General features: G+C 42.2%; 1 protein-coding gene across 2 annotated transcripts in view; it reads right to left on the bottom strand.

Moving 5' to 3' along the window:
- Positions 1-15,771: 15,771 nt before the first annotated feature.
- KIT (KIT proto-oncogene receptor tyrosine kinase) overlaps positions 15,772-18,983 on the bottom strand; it is a 52,447-nt gene continuing 49,235 nt past the window's right edge. For both annotated transcript variants that reach the window (XM_017744614.1, XM_017744613.1), the window contains one exon: positions 15,772-18,090. In XM_017744614.1, the coding sequence (XP_017600103.1) occupies positions 17,965-18,090 (126 nt within the window). In that variant the 3' untranslated portion in view covers positions 15,772-17,964. The remainder of the gene's footprint in view (positions 18,091-18,983) is intronic.

Genomic DNA, 18,983 nt, shown 5'->3' with positions numbered 1-18,983 from the left:
GCCTAAATTCACAAAATTTGGGGATATTATTCTCTCTCTTACAGAAGTTAGGAAATGGTGATACAACAGTGAACAAAAAAAAAATCAAATTGTCTCCCATTATGTCATCTGGGTTGGGACACCCAGAGAATCTTTGCTTGCTCATCCCCCCATGGTACTTTACCTGCAAAGTCAGGTTTTCTGCAAAATGTCCCCTGTGTTCATACATGCTCTTAGCAGCTACAGGGGAGCTCTTGTCTGCAGCTACCTCAGCAGGAGAAGACCTTCCTGATGCCATTTATCCCATCTCTGGGCAAGTTTCTGTATCTCTTTCTTGGTAGAAAGTTGTACTTGACCAAGTCATGGTTGGGTACCTTTAGTGCAATAATTCACAGTGGACTAACTAAGCATCACTTTGGTCCTGTGGTGAGGGATGGCACGGGGGCACATCAGGCTGTGCTGGGCCAGAACCCAGAAGATGTGCAAGAGGTCACAAGAGCAAGGATCTGTGTTTTTCCTTGGGCTTGTGAAAGATAACCAACATTAGATAAATAGGCTAATGATTAAGCCCCAGCTGGTTTGGTCTGGACTAATTAAAGCTGAGTCTTTAGATGGCAAAAGTGACATTGGGTTTGAATCAGCCGTGCACTGTTTCAGGAAACAGATTCTGTCGTGGTGCTTTATTTTCCCCCTAAGTATTGTCTGGGTTCACATGGTCAAAACACACAGTGGCAGTTATTCACTGTTAATTATTTGATCCTTTCTTAAGATTCTCTTATGCAACCGCTTTGTTATGCAATAAACAGCAGCAGGTTGCCACACAGCCAGCGGGGTGTGAGGAAGCCGCCGTACCTTAGATAAGAGGCGGGGGTTGGCGGGCAGCAGCAGCAGGCCCCGGTGGGCAGGGGCGCTGGGTCGGGCTCAGGGGGCTCAGGGAGGGCAGTGCTTCCTATGCAGAAGCTGCACCAGCGCTTCGGCTTCCTGCGCATCTGCGGCTCGCGGGACAGGCAGGCCCCACCACTTTCCCAGTAAGAGCCGTTTGCTTCCTTTCCACCCAGACAAAAATACAATAAACCACCTTCATTTTGCAATGGGGCTAAACTGAAACCGCCTGGTTCGGGGGGTTTCTCTTCTTTGCCTCTTCTTGTGTACACATGTGTGTATGCACACAAATACACTCGAAAGAGTGCAGTGTAGCGGTGATTCTCTCAGTGGTGGGATATAATTTTGAGAAGAGACACTCCAATTTCTACACTGTTTTTCTCAATTTGAAACATTTTGTAATTCTCTTTGCCAGTCATTTTAGACCTTTATTCTTTCCTCACTGCACAACACAGCTTTAATCAGAGTGGCAACCAATGCCTCCACGAGAGACACAATACCTCTACATTATTTTGCTCCCAAGGGCTTCTGAAGACATTTGAGTGATTTGCATCCTGGCTTTTTCTGAGCATGGATGAAAAGCCAACATTTTTGGAGTCTTTGATATTGCAGGCTGCAAAATGTCCCACATATGGACCACACAGACTCAGAAAGGGACAGAAATGGCATTCTAGTGGCTCCATTCCCTGTGGTTTAAGGGAGCTCACAGAAGGGATCACAGAAGCTGAAGCTGGGCTACCTTTGCTGCTCAGGCTCTCAGCACAGGGCTCTTCTACCTTGCCCTGGAAAGCAGCTGGTAGTAACACCCCAGTTGGAGATGGGGAAAGCCTGACTGCTTTCTGTCAGGTGCTCATTCTTGGCACATAAAACCTAGTTTGCAGTGTATTTAAGGAGAAGTTTGAGGGGTAGCTCTATCTGTGAAGCCCGATTTGGTCTCTGGGCACTGGTGTCTGCCTCGCTCCTCACAGGAGACTGTGGCCAGCCCAGGCAGTCCTGCTGGGAACCACATGTTTCACGGGACCAGCAGGCGGCATCTTCAATAGTCCCTGGCACTTGTTCATCACACTAATCTGCCCCAGCCTGAATTTGTTCTTCTCAGCCCCCTGCCCTTCACAGGAGACAGGAGAGCCTAGCAGGCTGGGGGATGCTTTTAGACATGGGCATTTGTCCAAATGTATAATGCCAGGGTTTATGTTGTTAGGATACCTACATGTTTAAAAGGGCATTTTATTTTAATATATTTTAATACTTACCTAAATGCTTTACAGCTCCTAAGAGTTCTCCAAAGACTAAATTAAAATTTTTTTACGTTGTACATGAAGGTGATCATACACTTCGCAGAAGGGAACATACTCATGAGAATGTTATGATGAGCTGTCTCTTGGGGTGTCCTTTAAATAATTTTTGGTAAGACATTTTCGACTAATGCACATTAGTTCAAAAAACTGGTGTCCTGTACCTGGAGTTTCAAAATTAATAAAGTATTCAAAGACTATTTGCCTCTGAGAGTTTCAGAATGGTCCCAAGCAACAGTTCTGAGAAAAGAAACCAGAAATTTGTATTTTCAACATTTTATTTATTTTTAAAGTTTAAGGAACTGCAAAATTTAAGGGATAAACTCATTGACTCAGAACCATTAAAAGCTGAACTAGGTGTACGAAATATAGATGTTTTTAATTTTTTTTCCTGTGTAATGTCAAAATCAGCACAGTAATGAAGTAAACATCGTGCAGCCTGATTGTGCTTTTGTGTTGTAATAAGATACTATTCTTTTCCCCAACATCCTAGCATTAGAAACATATACCAAAATTATTTCCTAAATTCCAGCCAATCTAGATGGCTTGTTGTTGTTCGTTCCAAAGCTTCTTTGTCAGTCAGGAAAGCTAGATTTCTGTCTCCTAGTAGATTTTGATTTTTATTATCAAAATTATTTGCACTGAATGAAAACATATAGGAAATGCAAATAGCTTGTGGGCTTTACAGATCAGTATGGAGGAAATTCAACATACAATCTGTCTGTCCAGCTGTAACTTGCTATGTGTTGAAACCTTTATATGCTAAACATATGGTATACGGTTTAAGTCTCCTCATGCTATGGATAGCACATCTTTGAAGGCATGACTTTAAATGTTCCTTTGCTTGTGAGACTTACCAATGTGCAGCAGAACTCTTTGAGCTGATGGTCACCTAGTCTTTACCAGCAAATAAACTGGGGAGAGAAACAGGCTCAAGCACTGCATTAGGATGATTTACATGCTGCAGGGAAAAGCCCATAGCCCAATCAGGGACTGTTTTATAGAAAACCTCAAAAGCTGAGCAGAGCTGTTGTTTATGTACCGAAAGTGTGAATTTTCAAAGGAAAAAAGACACTCAGAAAGTTTCCGTTGCTGAAAAGCAAGTTTTCCTTACTGATGCATGTGTGCCAGCATAAATACTGCCGTGTTGTGTATTTAGAGGTTTTCCAGATCACCCCAACATGAATCTGCTTGCTGAATTTTCTAGCTGTAAATCAGCTTTCCAAAATCTGACTACCCCGTGCATCTCTTTATGGGATAGTGTTGCAATGTTACAAGAAATGTCATCTAAAGAGCAATAGCGTAATCCTCCACCATAAATTATGTTAGTCAGTCTTCTGGAAAGCTGAATTGCCAAGGGCAAGACGTCACCTCTCTGCATCTGTCAAACGGGGGTAATAATAATACTTACCTATATCACAAGGGTACATTTAGGATTAATTACTCCTCTATGTGCCAAGGATGAATTTATCCCATGGCGTTCAGTGCTGCCACCCATTAGTGGTAATTTGTGTAACTAATTATTGTGATGCCTGCCTGCCAATGTTTTCACACACACACACACACACACACACACACACACACACTCTCTCTCTCTCTCTCTCTCTCTATATATATATACCAACTTCCTTCTAGAAGAATTTTTGGCACTAGCACAAGTTCTGAGCAGATCTTTCCCAGAGCTAGGTCTCACTCATGTTTTCTTTATCTTTAAAGCAGTCTTGACTGATGAGTCCCCAAGCAGTCTGGGCTATTTGTCCATAAGGCACAAGTATTTCCTGGTGACATTTTAGGATACACTTTCAGCCATCTTTAAGAAATGGAATTAGAGCAGGATCCAGACAGAACCTGCCCAATACCAGGTTGTGAACCTTTCTGTTCTAGCTGGTGACATTAGGTTATGGCGTGCAGCTCAATAAGAAGAATGTACTGCTCAGTCGTGTCAGGGCTGAGGTAACACTCGCTTCCCCAAGTCAATTGGAAAACTAATTTCCACTTCCAAAAGTCATTTACAAACTGACTGAAACCGTTAATGCTTAATGGATTCACCTCCCACAGCTTCAGCAGTATAAATTCCATCTTTGTAGGCTTGAGTGATTCATCCTGTCACAGGGTAAGCATCCAAAACAGGTGAAACAGTCTCTCTATTGGCTGCAGAAATAAACTCGGATGGGAGCTTGGCTAGGAAGCCTAACATTCAGACAGCCAAAATTAACTGAAATTAATCCCGCTTTGAGATGCTTTTGAAGGTGGGAATTAGTTTGTAAAGTCATGGCAGCCTAGAACATCAAAGGTCAGTGAGCACCTCTCTTGGGCTCTTCTCCAGGCTCTGAAAATGTTCTCTCTGTATCACGTGAAACTCTGGTGCTCAGTGAAAAATGCCTGCCCGGTTGTATATCTGAATGTGTAAATACAATGTCGTGTATATAGCACAGCACACTACACTGTTTGCATTCATTAAATCCTTTTCCACTGGAAAATTGGCTCTCTGGCTTTGGATATGCATGACACATAGGAAGGATGTCTGTAATCACTTACACAAATGTCCACATCCTTCTGTTCTTCCTGCTCCCTCCTTACTGTCTCTCATGTCCAACCAAACTGCACCTTAAACTGGGAAATGACAAGCCATGAACTATTTTCAATCAGCTAGAATTACGTCTGGGTCTCGAGTATAATAAAAGCCAGAAAAACTGCATTTACTGAAACCTTTTTCTCTGAAAATGTATTAATAATGTATGATCATACTTTGTAGATAATGCAGTAATTGCTTTCTTGATTATGTAGCCAAAATAATCATTTTCAGAGATGCTTGATTTTTGCCTGGTGACTGCATTTTGTAACATTTTCAGGGTAACAGATGCTCAGCTATTTGTTCTGTTCAAAAAACAGCCCTAAATTGAAAGTGAATTACTGTAAACCTTCCACAGATATCTAATTTTACTTTAAAAATACATGCAGCCTAAATAGTTTTATACTCTGGAGGGGGAAATCCACACACAAAGCCCATGTTCAAAGAACTCAGCACTCTGCAATTAGCATCACACCCTTCCAAACCAGACTAAATACGCAGAGAACACCCATTCACACACACACACATGCAAAAACATGTGCTGTCTTTCAAACCTGGTTTTTAAATGTTGATTCTGCTTCTATGCCCCAACATAATAATATTTTATGTAAGTTTTTTAAAGTATGTGCCTATTTCATTAAATAAAGATAAATAAATAAACAGATACATAAAGGAAAATAAATACATATAAGTAAATAAATAAATAAAAGGTAATAAATAAAAGTTGTGATCTTGGCTAGGCTCAAATGCATTTGAAAACCTGTCTGGGTGGGTAATGCTTTGGAAAGTAACAGACTATGCAAAACCTGGCCTCCAAAATGGAACAAATACATTTAGGGATAAAAACGTAGTAAAAAAAATACTAAAAGAGCAAAACTTATGAAGAAAATGAAACTTTGAACTGATAGTTTCCACCAACTTCATAGACTTATGGAGTCATTTAGGTTGAAAAAGACCTTCAAGACATCTAGCCCAACCATTAACCCAGCACTGCCAAGATCACCACTAAACCATGTCTCTAAGTGCCACATCGAGTCTTCTTTGCCCATGATGGTAATTAGTAAGTGGTCACTAATCCTTTGTCTCATCAGCCTGTTGGGTTTTCCATCTTAATTGTTGCCCTTTGTCAGTACCAATATTACCAAGGCTTGTGAAGGTCCCAGTTCACAGGTCTGTGCAGACCAGCTTTCTTACTAAGTATATAGGTATCCTTTTGCTCTTCAAATTCAAGAGCAAAACCCCCTGCAAAAGGAGCTTTCCCACCTCTGGTGTGGTGCCATGCAGCAAGAGCATCAAGAAGACCATGCTGCTGGTGGGCAAAGCCCAAACAGAGAGGGCACCCACTCTCATGCCAAGGAACAGTATAGCTAGTGTGTCACCTGGTGAAGCTGAGCCTCCCACTGCAGGCATTGCTGCCCCAAGGAGGAAGCTGTTTGGAAATCAGATCTCACCATGGACTGTTGATTTTTTAATCGAATTCCGAAAACTCCTGCTCTTGGTTTTGCCGTCTACTTTTTATTAAACAATAAAGTACTTTATTTTCCGCATAGATGTGGGCAAATTGTTTTCTAGCTGTCTTCTCCCTTGTTCAAGTACACTTTCACTATGTCCAGGCCTGAGGTAGGAGGCAATTTAGTGCTTGGGAAGAGAGCTGTGACCAGATGTAGCCAGCAGTGTAAATGGGCTCCCTGCTACTCAGTCCCACATATCAGATCCTCATTCAGGGTGCTGCAATTAGATGAAGTAATGTCTGGAACTAAAAGAGGGAGAATGATCTTTTCTAGGGTTGGTTTTGTAAATAAGACATCGAAATGAATGCAAGGCAATGTCACACTGAAGAGGAAAATAGAAGAAAGAAGTGGCCAATCTGGTCAGTGATGGACTGCTTAAGATCTGCTTCTAAACAGGAACTTGGGCTGGAAAAGGAGAAGAAAACATCCCATAAGGTATGGCGGGTCATGGCATGCAGACTAAAGATAAGAGCATCAAAAAGACAATCTGTGCTCGGCAGGTGGAAGAGGTCAGTGCTCAGAAATGACTCTGTACATTTCGTATGGGAGGCAACAAGGAGAAGTCTCACCCCTGCTCCTGTGGGGATCTGTCCCAGTCTGGTGGCATTGTCTCCTCCTTGTGCTGCCTCTGCCCAGTCCACTGAGGACATGGAAAAGATTTCAATAAAAATGCAAAATACTGGGAGATAAGCTTAAATAAAAGAAAAAGTCGAGGCAATCTACGTGCTCATTTAAGGGGTAATTTTGCAGTCATTATCTATCTGATTTTGGATCTTAGAATACAATTAATATGGTTAAAAAATATTCCTTGAATGATCTGCCTCCAGCCACAGCCACAGGTCGCTGTTCCCTGAACAGGCAAATGCTGATGAGGGAGAAAACCAGGCGGCAAGAGCTATGACGCTTCTTCATTTTGGCTTGTTTTTCATACCATGCAGCACAAAATCCTACCTGCTCAAGCACCAGATGCTGATTTGTGTGGTGCCTAAGCATGAACTGAAACCTTCTTTAAACAAAACACAGTGGGAACTACCTCTATTTCAATAAGGCCCTTAATGGAATGGCACAAGCATCAGTATTAGACCTGGGCTTATTTAATATATTTCATTATTCATTATGTAGAATTTTACAAAGGAGTAAATTAATTACAGCTGAAGAACAAACAAAACTGGAAGGTACGTACTATGTTGCTGCCAGTAGTTAAACTATTTCTCTGGCAGGAAGATTTTTTCCTTCCAGCCAAAATTAGCTGTGCAATTACCCCAAATTGCTCTAGCTCCCTGTCCTGGGAGCAACTCCTCCAGGCAGTAAAGCTGGGTGCCATCAACCCCGTGGAGTGCATCCCAAGGGAGCTGTATATCTGACGGTGGTGCCTGTGCCAGACTGTCTCAGGAGCTTGTTCAGATTGCGCAGACAAAATAGCACAGAATCCATGCCTTCCACACATTTAGCCTATCTACTTTTATCTTTTCTATATACTTCTTCCCACATACTTCTGCGGTAGGCACGGAGGAGAAGAGCAGCTGCGCAAGGACTACAGGTGGGTGCTGGAAGGCACTGGTAAGGACGTAATGAAGAAGATGCTTTGGCAGGAGCTATCCTAGTAACTGAGTATCTTCAGAAGCAAACAGTTAGTTTAGCAAGCTGCATCTGCAGGCACTTGGTAAAATAGCTCTCTTGACAGACTTCTCAAAAATAATCAGATCTTTTTTCATGACAAAAGGCCTCTTGACAGCAAGACTAAAAATGCTGCACAAAGGATATGTGATAGAATAATGCAAATTCTAAAGTATTTCTTCTTCTTGTAAAGTCTCCATGGTTAGTCTGTCATGCATAGTCATGTCATAATATGCATAATATGCATAAGTCATAATGCATAGACGTAGAGCTGGCTGTCATAGCAGCCCTGTACAGCCCACTTTCTACACTTGGGGTAAAATGCTAGCATCTATTTCGGAAGAATTATATTGAGTCCGTCTGCTTGGAAGTGATAGACTTTCTGAAGCTGTACAGATGTTCAGGAATGATCTTTTCAAGTTCAGCATACACTTAGGAGAGAGGTTTTGGACATTATTAGAGAAAATGAACCGTATTCATATGGTGTTTACAAAATACACTTGGTTGTTATTTCCCATTGCAGCAGATGGTACCCAAAATAAGAAATGACCTGGAACCTCATTACCAACTGCATCAAGTCTGCACAAAACTGCTCAGGAAAGTAGGAAAATATTTGACTCATTTTCTCTTGAAGAAGGCTTTTCTTACTTTCGGGCTCATAAAAAGAAATTTAGTGGAAGAGATTAATCACAAATATTCACCATGACACCGGGCAGGAGGGAAAATTAGAAGAAATATCCAACCTTATGGTGCAGGGTACCAAATACCGGTCACTGCTTTGGGTTGAGAAGATACATCCCCACAAGGAGGCAGCTATTCCTGAGGTGCAGGTGATGGGCTGCTTGTTTCCAACCTCCCCTGAAGCAGCTGATGGGGCTGTTGTCCAAGACTGCAACGCTAAATACTAGAAATCATTTTCCAGGAAAGCAGTTGAAGTCTCTATAGATGATCAGCTTTGAGGCTGCATCTCCCCATGTTTGGGGGTTTTGTTGGGTGTCTGACACCACGTTCTCAGTATGGCTCTTACAACTCAGCCTTATTGCAGGGCTCCCTGTCCTGCAAACTGCTGCTGTGTTGCCTTCCCCTTTCATGTGAGTTTGTAAAAAGTCTGTCCTGGAGTGCCCACTGAAGGAATGACCTCCAGCTACACTGGATTTCACGGCAGGTACACCCATCCCCTGAGAGGCTCAGCCCAGCCCAACCAGTCAGCTCTGACATCACAAAGCTTGGCTTTCCTGCCTCCTCTCCTTCCCACTTCTTGATGCGCTGACCAATTCCATATTTTGATATGAATTTGAACCTAGAAAAATGTGTGCCAGTGTACAATTCATATTTAATCTGACATCAGAAGAATTACTCTTTTTAATTTAAAATAACCATTTACTTGATGGTTGAGCTCTTCAGTTTTTACTGGAGGAAGAGACATCCCAGAGGATAACAACCCTTCACTGTAGGAAAGCTGGTTTTAGCCTGTTTTCTAAAACTTCTACTGAGCTCCAGAGTCTGTTTTTTTGTCATGGAGGAGAAACAAAACAGTTTTTGTTCAAGTTCCTTGTGCAAAGGAGCAGATACATTTCCTTCTCCAGCTGATATGCTGTAGATCAGCTTTAACCATATTTGCAGGTATTGCTGCGGTTAGGCTTGTATGTAACCACAGATTACAATTCGGGTGCCAAACAATCTAGATAGCTCATCATATGACTGTAACGATCTCATAGCACAACACAAGTGGGGTCCATGGTTCTCTGTGCCATCTTTGCTGTAGAACTGGCTGCACACAAATATAAAACTACAATTTTTCCCTATCTGTTCTTGCACTGGAAGGAGGAGGCTTGGTTAGGCAGGCAAGGTGTGCAAATACTTGTCCACATTTCTAATTTGTGCGTATCTATGGGCTTGGGCATGAGTCAGGCTCCACTTCAGAGAGGCTTTTTGATATCAGAAGAAAAAATCTGGAAAAGATGATGAATCTGCACATGCTCTCAGAGCTGGCGACACCCAGCCACGTGTGTTGCTCTACAAGACTTGAGGGCATCAACAAACAACCCAGGAAAACATCCTGGGTGATTTTATTTCTGAAAATATTTCTCTTGTCATATAAGTGGTTCCTTGGACTGTCCAGTTACTAGATGGTAAATGAAGCATCAAAATTCTTACTTTCCAACTGGTTAACAGATACTTTCTTCAGCATTTGTAACTACATTACTAATGATCCTGTAATGCATGATGCAAACAGTTTGACCTTCTACCAAGACCCTAATAATTTTTCTCTCTCTAGCTCTGAACTAAGGGCAAAGTGTAATGAAGCAGGTACGTTTTCAATCTGAATTATTTTACTGCCATGAAAAACATGACAAAATATGGTTCTTCTTCAGCCCTCCCTTCCCTTCCCTCCCCTCCTTCCATTCAGGGGGAAGGAGAAATGCTCTTTGCTTTGAACAAATGACAAGAGCAGGTCCAAACCACTGTCACATGGTCATTCACACAGGCATTGCTCAGGGCAGAGCTGACAGCACCACTACCCAAGGAGGTAGATCTATCTATTACTTGTGATTGGAAAAGTGCTGGGGTGATGATCGGCACTCATGACCATCACAAGGCCTCAGGATCCTACGTAATTGCAGCAACAGCTTACAAAGATGATTAAAAGGGGATTTGTTCCTAAAGCTGTTTAAAGAAGGGGCCAGAGGGGCTTGGGTCAAACAGTGCTGTCTGCCCTGGCAGTGCATTTGCCTGTGGGACAGTGCTTGCTACAGCTACAGCCCTACACCAACACACACATCCCAAAGAGGGAGATGAGCCTCCTCCTGCTAGAGAGAGGCCTTGAGCAGCTTGCCTAAAACCAGGATCTTCTCCAGTATTGTACTCTTTCACAGAAAAATCAAAAATACTGAACCCAGCAAGAGCTGAGGGTGGCAAGGAAATTTTATAAAGGAGAAATTAAAAAAAAAAAAAGCAAAGAAGGATGAAAGATCCTAAAATATATTTTTTTCATTCCAGCTCTTCGGGGCAGAGGCTGTAAAGCAGCAGGTAATATGTTTCCTGCTGGGATTAAATGACAGAGTAACAGAGGCTACCTGGGAAGCAAATCCTCTAGGCTAACTCCTCTCAGTGCTAGAGAAATTCCTGTCCCCTGTCAAGTGCTGGTGGCTGCTTTGCAAGGGGCCAATGAAATACAGTATAGATATTCTCCGTGACTCTAGAAGTGCCATATGTGGCTCCACAGAGAAGCTGGCTGGTGAGCACTGATGGGGATGCTCATCCCTGTGGTGGAATCACACTCCTCTTGCTGCCTTGGTCCTGCTGGTGCCTCCCACAAGGAACCACACAGCAGAGTGCAGGCAGTGCAACACTACTTGCAGTCAATGGAGGAATCTTGGAAGAATGCTTTTTTGATAAAAAAAAGATTGTTTTGTTTTTTTCTTCCACTCAAGTGACCAAAATCAGCTTGGTTCTTTTTCCTGCAACCTTGCATGTGAAACTCCAAACAACTGCTGCCATTCAAAAGGGGTCTGAGAACTGCTAGGAAATCTCTCAGGAGCTGACAGTCGATGACTGGGCAGCATGCAGCAAGGCACTGGTCAGCCATGTCCTCTGGCTCCTGCTGGAGCTACCTCCCTGTAACCTGGGGCTCTACTTCTGAGTGGTGACTCCCCGCTACCAGGCTCAGGTATTCCCTGGTAATGCCCCAGGCCTCTGAACTCTCCAGCAGCTTAACAATGAATTTCTGAAAAGTAATTGTAGTCCTCGTGTTCTGTTAATTTCCTGGGGAGGAAGCGGTTGCCAGTAATGCTCATACTTTTATTATTTCTCCATGCCCCAAAATGCTAGAAGCTTTAAAAAGAAAAAATAAAACTTCAAAATTTAGATAACTACTTTTAATGAAGCTATTTGATTTTATCCTACGTAATTTATTTCATCAATATAGTTCAAAGGATGCTGACAAACATCCTCTACAAACATGTCTTTTCATTATTAAAAAAGGTATTGTAAAATACACTTAATTCCCCACCACTACCATTTTTTAGTGTCAGTTTTCTGACTGAACAGCTAAAATGTATTACACCAGTAATTTCACCCTCTTCCCTCAAGAGAGAACCTTTGCAAACACCAGGATTAGAGAAGAAACCTTTACAGGCCTGACTTATGAAGGGATAAAGACAGTATTTCTTCTTCTGCTGCAGCCAGGCTTGCCCATGTGCTGGTACCCAGCCCAAGTCTTGTCGGGATTCTGGTGCTCTTAGCAATCCAACAACTCCAGGCTGTCCTCAGACAGCATGGGCTGTGCAGCTACTTACTGCTTTTGGTGCAGCATTTGCCACTTTTGAGCTGTTGTTTCTAGTCCAAGTCCTTCCCTGTGTCCTTTGGTTCAGAGACATCCTATCGACCAGAATGACTAAAAACCCAAAATACATTACACAAGAACGTGGGAAATTTCAAATAATGCTGATTTCTGGAAGTAACTAGCTAATGTTTAGGCCCAGCAAAAGAAGAAAAATGCAAACAGCTTTTGAATGAAAAATGGCTGAAGGGGAAAATACAAATATGCTTTCATCTCACAAATAAGTTTAAATCAGCTTTGCTATTTTAACTCAAAAGAGAAAATGCCAAAACCAGCATCTGTGAAGTTGCAATTGCCCTTTTTTAATGTACTGCTGTGAGGAACTGATTTGCTTTTAAAATATTAATGCTTCAACATTGTTTAGTTTTATTTCTTGAACTGTGGGTTGTAAGTCTGGTATTTGATATCGAATGGAAAAGCACCAGAAGGACACATGCCTTGGCAGTAACAGCACATGCAGCACATGCACAGAAAGGCTCTGTTGCTGGGTAAACCCCCTTGAGGTGGGGAGAGGAGCTCTCTCTCCAAGCGGGCACCCTTTAGGCCATAGAGAAGCGTTCTGATGGCCACACTAGCTCCATGCACAACCACACATAAGAGCAGGGCCCCCTGCCCAGTAATGGTACTTGAACCAGTCAAAAATACATGGGTATAATTCACAGAAGTGCAGACAGCCACTGGTACTCCTACATCTCAAAACATACAAATTTTGCCCTTTGTGCAGCTGGAGAAAGTCCTGGAGGTAACTTGTGCTGCACACCGATGTTTGCTGGTCTGTAAGGGCAGCTGCATGCTGCGCCTGCCCGTGCGGGGACCGGATGGTTGGGTAACGCTGCATGTGCCCCGCAAAGCCCTTATCTGATGTTGCTGACAGCGCTTAGTGGGGAGCACACACGCCAAGTCCAGCGGGCCCTTTGGGGTATACTGGTTTCTGCTGCCCGTCACAACCTAGCTAAAATGATTTCAAGGGCACAGACAGAAAAATCAACTGGAGTGACTGCTGCTAGTAAGTAAGCTCTGCTGCCTGGCTGGCAACCAACAGATACACCAAGAAGAGAGAATGATAATCAATTTAAGAAATATGGACGATCTGTCAGGAAAAAGAGCTTCAGAGCAATTTCTGGACAGAAAACTACTAATTACAGCATAATCTTCTAAGAAATTAGTGCACAGGAAACATGGCAATTGGAGGTCATCTTCAACCATTATTCACAATTTCAGAAGTTTCTGGGAACCACAACTGAACTGCAGAGTAGATTATCACATTTTTGTTACAACTTAAGTTCTAAATGAGAAGCTAAAAAGTCTATGCAACTGTTCCTTCTCCTCTTACGGAGACTCAGACCACCCTACAGGACAAGAAGGAAGTTTCCTAATCCATGTACAGGAAGAGGGAAATATTTTACTCTTTTGGTTTCAGCCTACAGCACACTAGAATTAAGGATGCTGTTGTCCAACTTCTCCAGTGATCACTATGAACAGTTTGGTCCAGGGTATGAATGGTCATTCCCTGGTGACTTGTCCCAGGAACATTGTATCTCCATCTGCCTTCCCAAAGACCCATGTAGAGATGGGAAGAAGAAACAGAAACAAAAAATCTGGTGGTGCTGATGCACATGATACTGATCACTAACTCCATGTATACCCTAGCATTTCCACAATCTTTCCTCTTCTCTCCCAGAGCCTGCAAGTATTTTCTTTTTTAGTTAGTAAAGGGAACAGAGGACACGTCATTCTCTAATGTTCAGCATAAGGGGGGTGGGGGGGTGGGAAAGGTGTTTCTTTTCTACTTCTGTCCAAGTGCATTTTACAGCTCAGATTCTCCAAAGTGCCCTTGGCTGATTGCAAAATCACAGAAGGGTTGAAGTTGGAAGGCAGGTCATCTGGCCCAACTCCCCTGCTTAAGCCCATTGCCCAGGACCATGTTCACATGGGTTTTGATTATCTCCAAGCACAGAGACCCCCATAACCTCTGGGACAATCTGTGCCAGTGCTTAGTCCCCCTTACAGTAAAAAAAGGTGTTTCCTGAAGTTGAGGGAAGCTCACACATTGCCATTTGTGCCCAGTGCCTCTGGTCCTGTAACTGGGCACCACTGTAAAGATCCTGAACCCCTCTCCTGCACCCTACCTTCAGACACTTGGTCCATGAGGGTCCATGGTCCCAATGGTCCGTGCTGGTAACATGGTGCTGGTTGCTCTTTATATCTGGGTACAGTAATGCTTTGAAGGGCAGATAAAACACATATTAATGCCAATATGTGCTTTTCCATGTAAGCTATTGCTTAGAACTGGCACAATAAAATAATTCAGAGGGAAATGGGCTGTTTGACCATGAGCAAGAATGGAGGAGGTAATCACTGCGAGCCTTGTAATAAGAAAACAGGAGAGAGATTTTTTTCAGAAAGCAGAGATGCAATATCCTAGGGTGTTTCAGAACAGGAAACATTTCAGGAAAATAAAATTAATGACGTGCTAACCAAATAAATAGATAAAATAGCACCTTTGGCTATGCTAAATGAGAATTCACAAATTATTTGTACAATTCAGCTCCAGGAATCCCTCAGTATGAACTCTACTCTGCTTGAATGTGGGGGTGGACAATACAGGAAAAAAAATGGTTCCAAATCAGATACCATCTTGGTATCTTCTGAAGCATTATTAAAAAAAATGACAATGCCAATTGTAACAAAGCTTGTACCTCATGGCTTCTGACAAAACCAGGTTATAATTTTCTTAATTAGTTTTAACAAGCAGAGTGAAGACCTATGTGTAAGAAAAAAAAAAGAAAAAAAAAAAGGAAGCTGTTTTACAAAGGAAGCTGAAGGAGGGGAGCTTTTCAAGGCAGTCTGCTGAAAGAACAGAAATGTTTAAGGATCAGTATAATTGAGGTCTGTCTCTCATGTCAGTTAGTAGGGGTTTTAGTAGGGTTATTCTACAGACTTATGCTTATAGGCTCTAAACCTACTATTAAACCACGTACCAACCAGGCAAACTCTTACGCAGCACAGGAACAAGTGTGAGCAGGGGAGCCACAGATGTCAAACCTGGAGTGACTAAATCAGAGGGTCTCCCACCAAGACACAGAGTATCTGCTCAGCAAGGGAAGCTTTCCCTTTATGACCTCCCTCCCACCGCAGCAGCCCCAGGTGTCTCCTGCTGCCTCCCAGCAGTGCTGCACTCGGCCAGCCCAGCACGAGCTCTTGTGCCAGCCTGCAAGAGGGGACAAGAGCATGTACCCTTGTTTAAGGAAGGGGGAATATTCAGCATTGCTGCAGCCTTTAAGGGGCTCCAAGTGCCTCTACAGCCATATCCTAAGCAACACCGAGATATCTTTGTTTTAAATACTATTCATGACATGTAGACTGCACCAACAGTCTACAAAATCAATATTCTAACTGCAATTTTCTTCCACAACAAAGCTGCATCAAAATTTTCAAGTATTTGTCCCACAAATTCACAGGTAAAGAACTTCCATAGCAAATAAAGAGTAAAAAATTTTGGCATGTATTTGCAAAAGTGTTTCAGAATGCCAAACTTGACCTGTGTGTGGCCAGACACTGAGATTTTGCTTCAGCCCAAGAATTTATTAACACTTACGTGAAAATATTCTGTCTTAACAAAATACACATTGGTAGCATTTGAATACATATTTACAGATTTATTTGAACTTTTCCTAACTGCAATTCTACAACTGAGCAACATATCCGTAAGTGTTTCATAAACTTTCAAACACTTACATATTTATACATATAGTTTTTGCATATATATATATATAAAAATATTTTTGAGACTCAAGGACTGAGAATAGTCAAAAGGACATTATTGCTACATTTCCATATTTACAAAAACAATGCATAAACCCATTCAAAACACCAAGCCATTGCAAAATAAGTTTCAAACCCCCCCAAATTATAAAAATATAAATTTCAAGAACGAAAAAACCCAAACCTCTTTCAGCTAAGTGTCTGTAAAGTACCGAGACATCTATAACAACTAGTTTGTCTACAGTTGCTCCGAAAGCCAACACGTTACAAGAGAGCTTTTATAGCATTAAACTGAAAATGCTCAACAACTAGTAGGCATAAGAGTGCATCCAAACAAATGGCTAGCTTTGGAAAGGTGCAACAGCCTAAGTAAGTTCAGTGCAAATGGCTAATTTTTTATTTAACTCTGAAAGACATACTCCTGTAACAATAAACCAAATGCACAGTCATAGAAAGAGCGCAGTATTCAATGTAACCCAAAATATACTACCAGTGTGTATATTTACAATTACCTTGTATTTGGGCAGTTAGTTACACATATGAATGTAAACTCAACCAAAATCCTGGTAAAGTAAAAGTTACAGAGTGCTTAAGTGCATTGTAAATAAATAGGTACTCAGGTAGTACTCTGCCTCTGAGAAATGCTTCTCTCAATGCCTTTACTTATTTCTAGGGATCAGAAACAAAGGAAGAAAAGAACCAGCAGTGTTCCTGGTAAGAAGAAATGGGGTTAGAAAACACTTTTAAGCACAGCCCTGGGCTCAAAAGATGCTGACCCTAAAGCTTCATGTCTGTCAAAGAAGACTGAAAGGATTCTTTTATGCAATTTATAAATTTGGCACTTCCCAGTTAGACTCTTCTTCATTATCATCTCTGGACTATCACAGAAACAACTTGGGGTGGAGGAAAATAGCCCTTTCCTGTTAGCACTATCCAAGACTGCCTGTGGGAAGGATTCACCTGGGTAGGACGAGATAAAGAAAGGGCCCCCAGGAGAGCACTCCTTGCCTCTGCTCTCACTTAGATAAGATGACCCGTTAAACGGCCTCTTCTCCAGACACACAATTTACTGGAAGCAGCCTTCCTCCTCTTTTTTGACCACTTTGACAGGGCCCACCTATCTTTGGTGAACACCTTTAGATGTAGCTATTAGCAAAACAAATGTCAAAGTCTTTGGGCACCCAAGGCAGGGGGGGACAGGAGCAGTTCAGGCTCCATGGTGGAGTGAGACCCAGCAACGGGCAGCTTCATCCTGGCAGGGAATGCACCGGTGGGAAGTAGTGCATATATCCATAGAAACCGTGCAACTGGTCAGCAAGAGTGACAGCCCAGGTGGGAAATAAAAATTAAAATCCATGCTCTTCCTCCCTTCTCTTCTGGTTTAAACCCCAGAGCTCCCAGGAGGATTTCCAGTTGCACAGAACAACTTTGGAAGGGTCTTGGTTCCTTCACCTCTTTTTCCCAGGTATATACACCACCCTCACTGGCCTCCAACCTATGATACCTGCCTGGGAAAGCTTCTCAGGCTTGGCTGGATGTGGAAAGGGTTTACAAAACTATTAACTTAGTATTTGTTTATTTCTTAAATTCAGAAAAACAAGATTAACTAGAAAATGACTGTATGCATTCCAGGCACAGATCCAGAGAAGAATCACTGCAGATTTGGTTTGATCTATAGTCATCTAATTCCACACCCTGGCTTAGGATTTCTTTTGTTGGTTGTTTTTTTTTCCTTCACATCTGGCTCTCTACTGCAAATACACACAATATAGCGAAATATATACAGCTTCAATTAACACTGCAATGAGGCCTGTAACCGTGCTCAGCAGATTAGGTTTATGTGTAACAGTGCATGGTAAAGGACAGTATTACAACAATGTTTCAGCTACACAGTGGTAGTAGTGAGTAAAAGAAAGAGAAATTATTGAAGTTGTCCCTCTCTCAGCCCCTGCACAATACAAACAGCTAACACATCTGATCTCTTCTTCCTTCACATGCCACTCAAATATCTTCGCGTACCAGGAGAGGCTGAGTAGATGAAGCACTGCTGCCCACCGAGTTAATCCTCACTGAGTGATCTGGAGCATTTCCTTGACTGGAAGGTGGGGTTGAGAAGTTGGCATAAACCTGCAGAAGCCAAAGACTGGTGTCAGTACCCTGCAGACTGCTCCCTTCACACATTCTTGGAGAGCATTCCTTTCTTAGCTTTTCCCCACTGTGTACTACACACTACTGTGGAAGGGTTCCAGCTCAGGAGCTTCTTTGCAAATCAAACAGTTTCAAAAGGTCTTGGGCTGAACTGCAATTTTAAAGAATCAGGAAACTCAATCTCAATTACTAAAAACATTGTAACTTCCAATTGCATGCCAAATTTCAGCTGAGCTCAAAAAATAAAATAGCTCAGGTTATTACAAAGCTCCCCAGAAACCTCACTAATACTTCTTCCTTAAGATTCTTGCTTTTGTTTTAGTAATGCCTGCACCTGCCAAAAATATGCTACAGGATGCAATCGAACACCAGCAGCTTTCAGTTTCCTCTTTTTCCAAATTGTCAGGAAGCCATGTACTCTCTGCCCAAGGCATCCAGAAGGTAAAAGGAAGCTTTATTTTTAAACCAGGTTTTAAACGTACTTTTGTAAACCCTAGTAACACACAAAGTTGTGGAGAGAGAAAATCCAAGTTTAGGATGTGCCTCCAGTTCTTTTTTGGACTGTTTTGTCCAATTGCCTGCTCAGAATAAGCTTTCACCATGGAGTGACTGAAAGAGCAGCAAATACAATTTGTCACAACATACCTCCAAGGTTATTTAAATGGTATTAGAGGAAGCAAGTGAGAAGATACAGAAGAGCACACTAAAGGCTCCACCCCTTCATCCAATAGCTTCCTAATAAAAAAGTAACTATACTTTATTTCTGAGATGTTTCCCAGATTAGCAGAAGTTTTCATAGTTTAGGATAAGATGAATATATGCAGTACCATTGCACTTGGTAACATCAAAATTGTTGTGACAGGTCTATTGTG

Source organism: Corvus brachyrhynchos, unplaced genomic scaffold (assembly GCF_000691975.1).
Source record: "Corvus brachyrhynchos isolate BGI_N302 unplaced genomic scaffold, ASM69197v1 scaffold17, whole genome shotgun sequence".
Taxonomy (NCBI): Eukaryota; Metazoa; Chordata; class Aves; order Passeriformes; family Corvidae; genus Corvus; species Corvus brachyrhynchos.
This window is presented reverse-complemented; position numbering and strand designations above follow the sequence as displayed.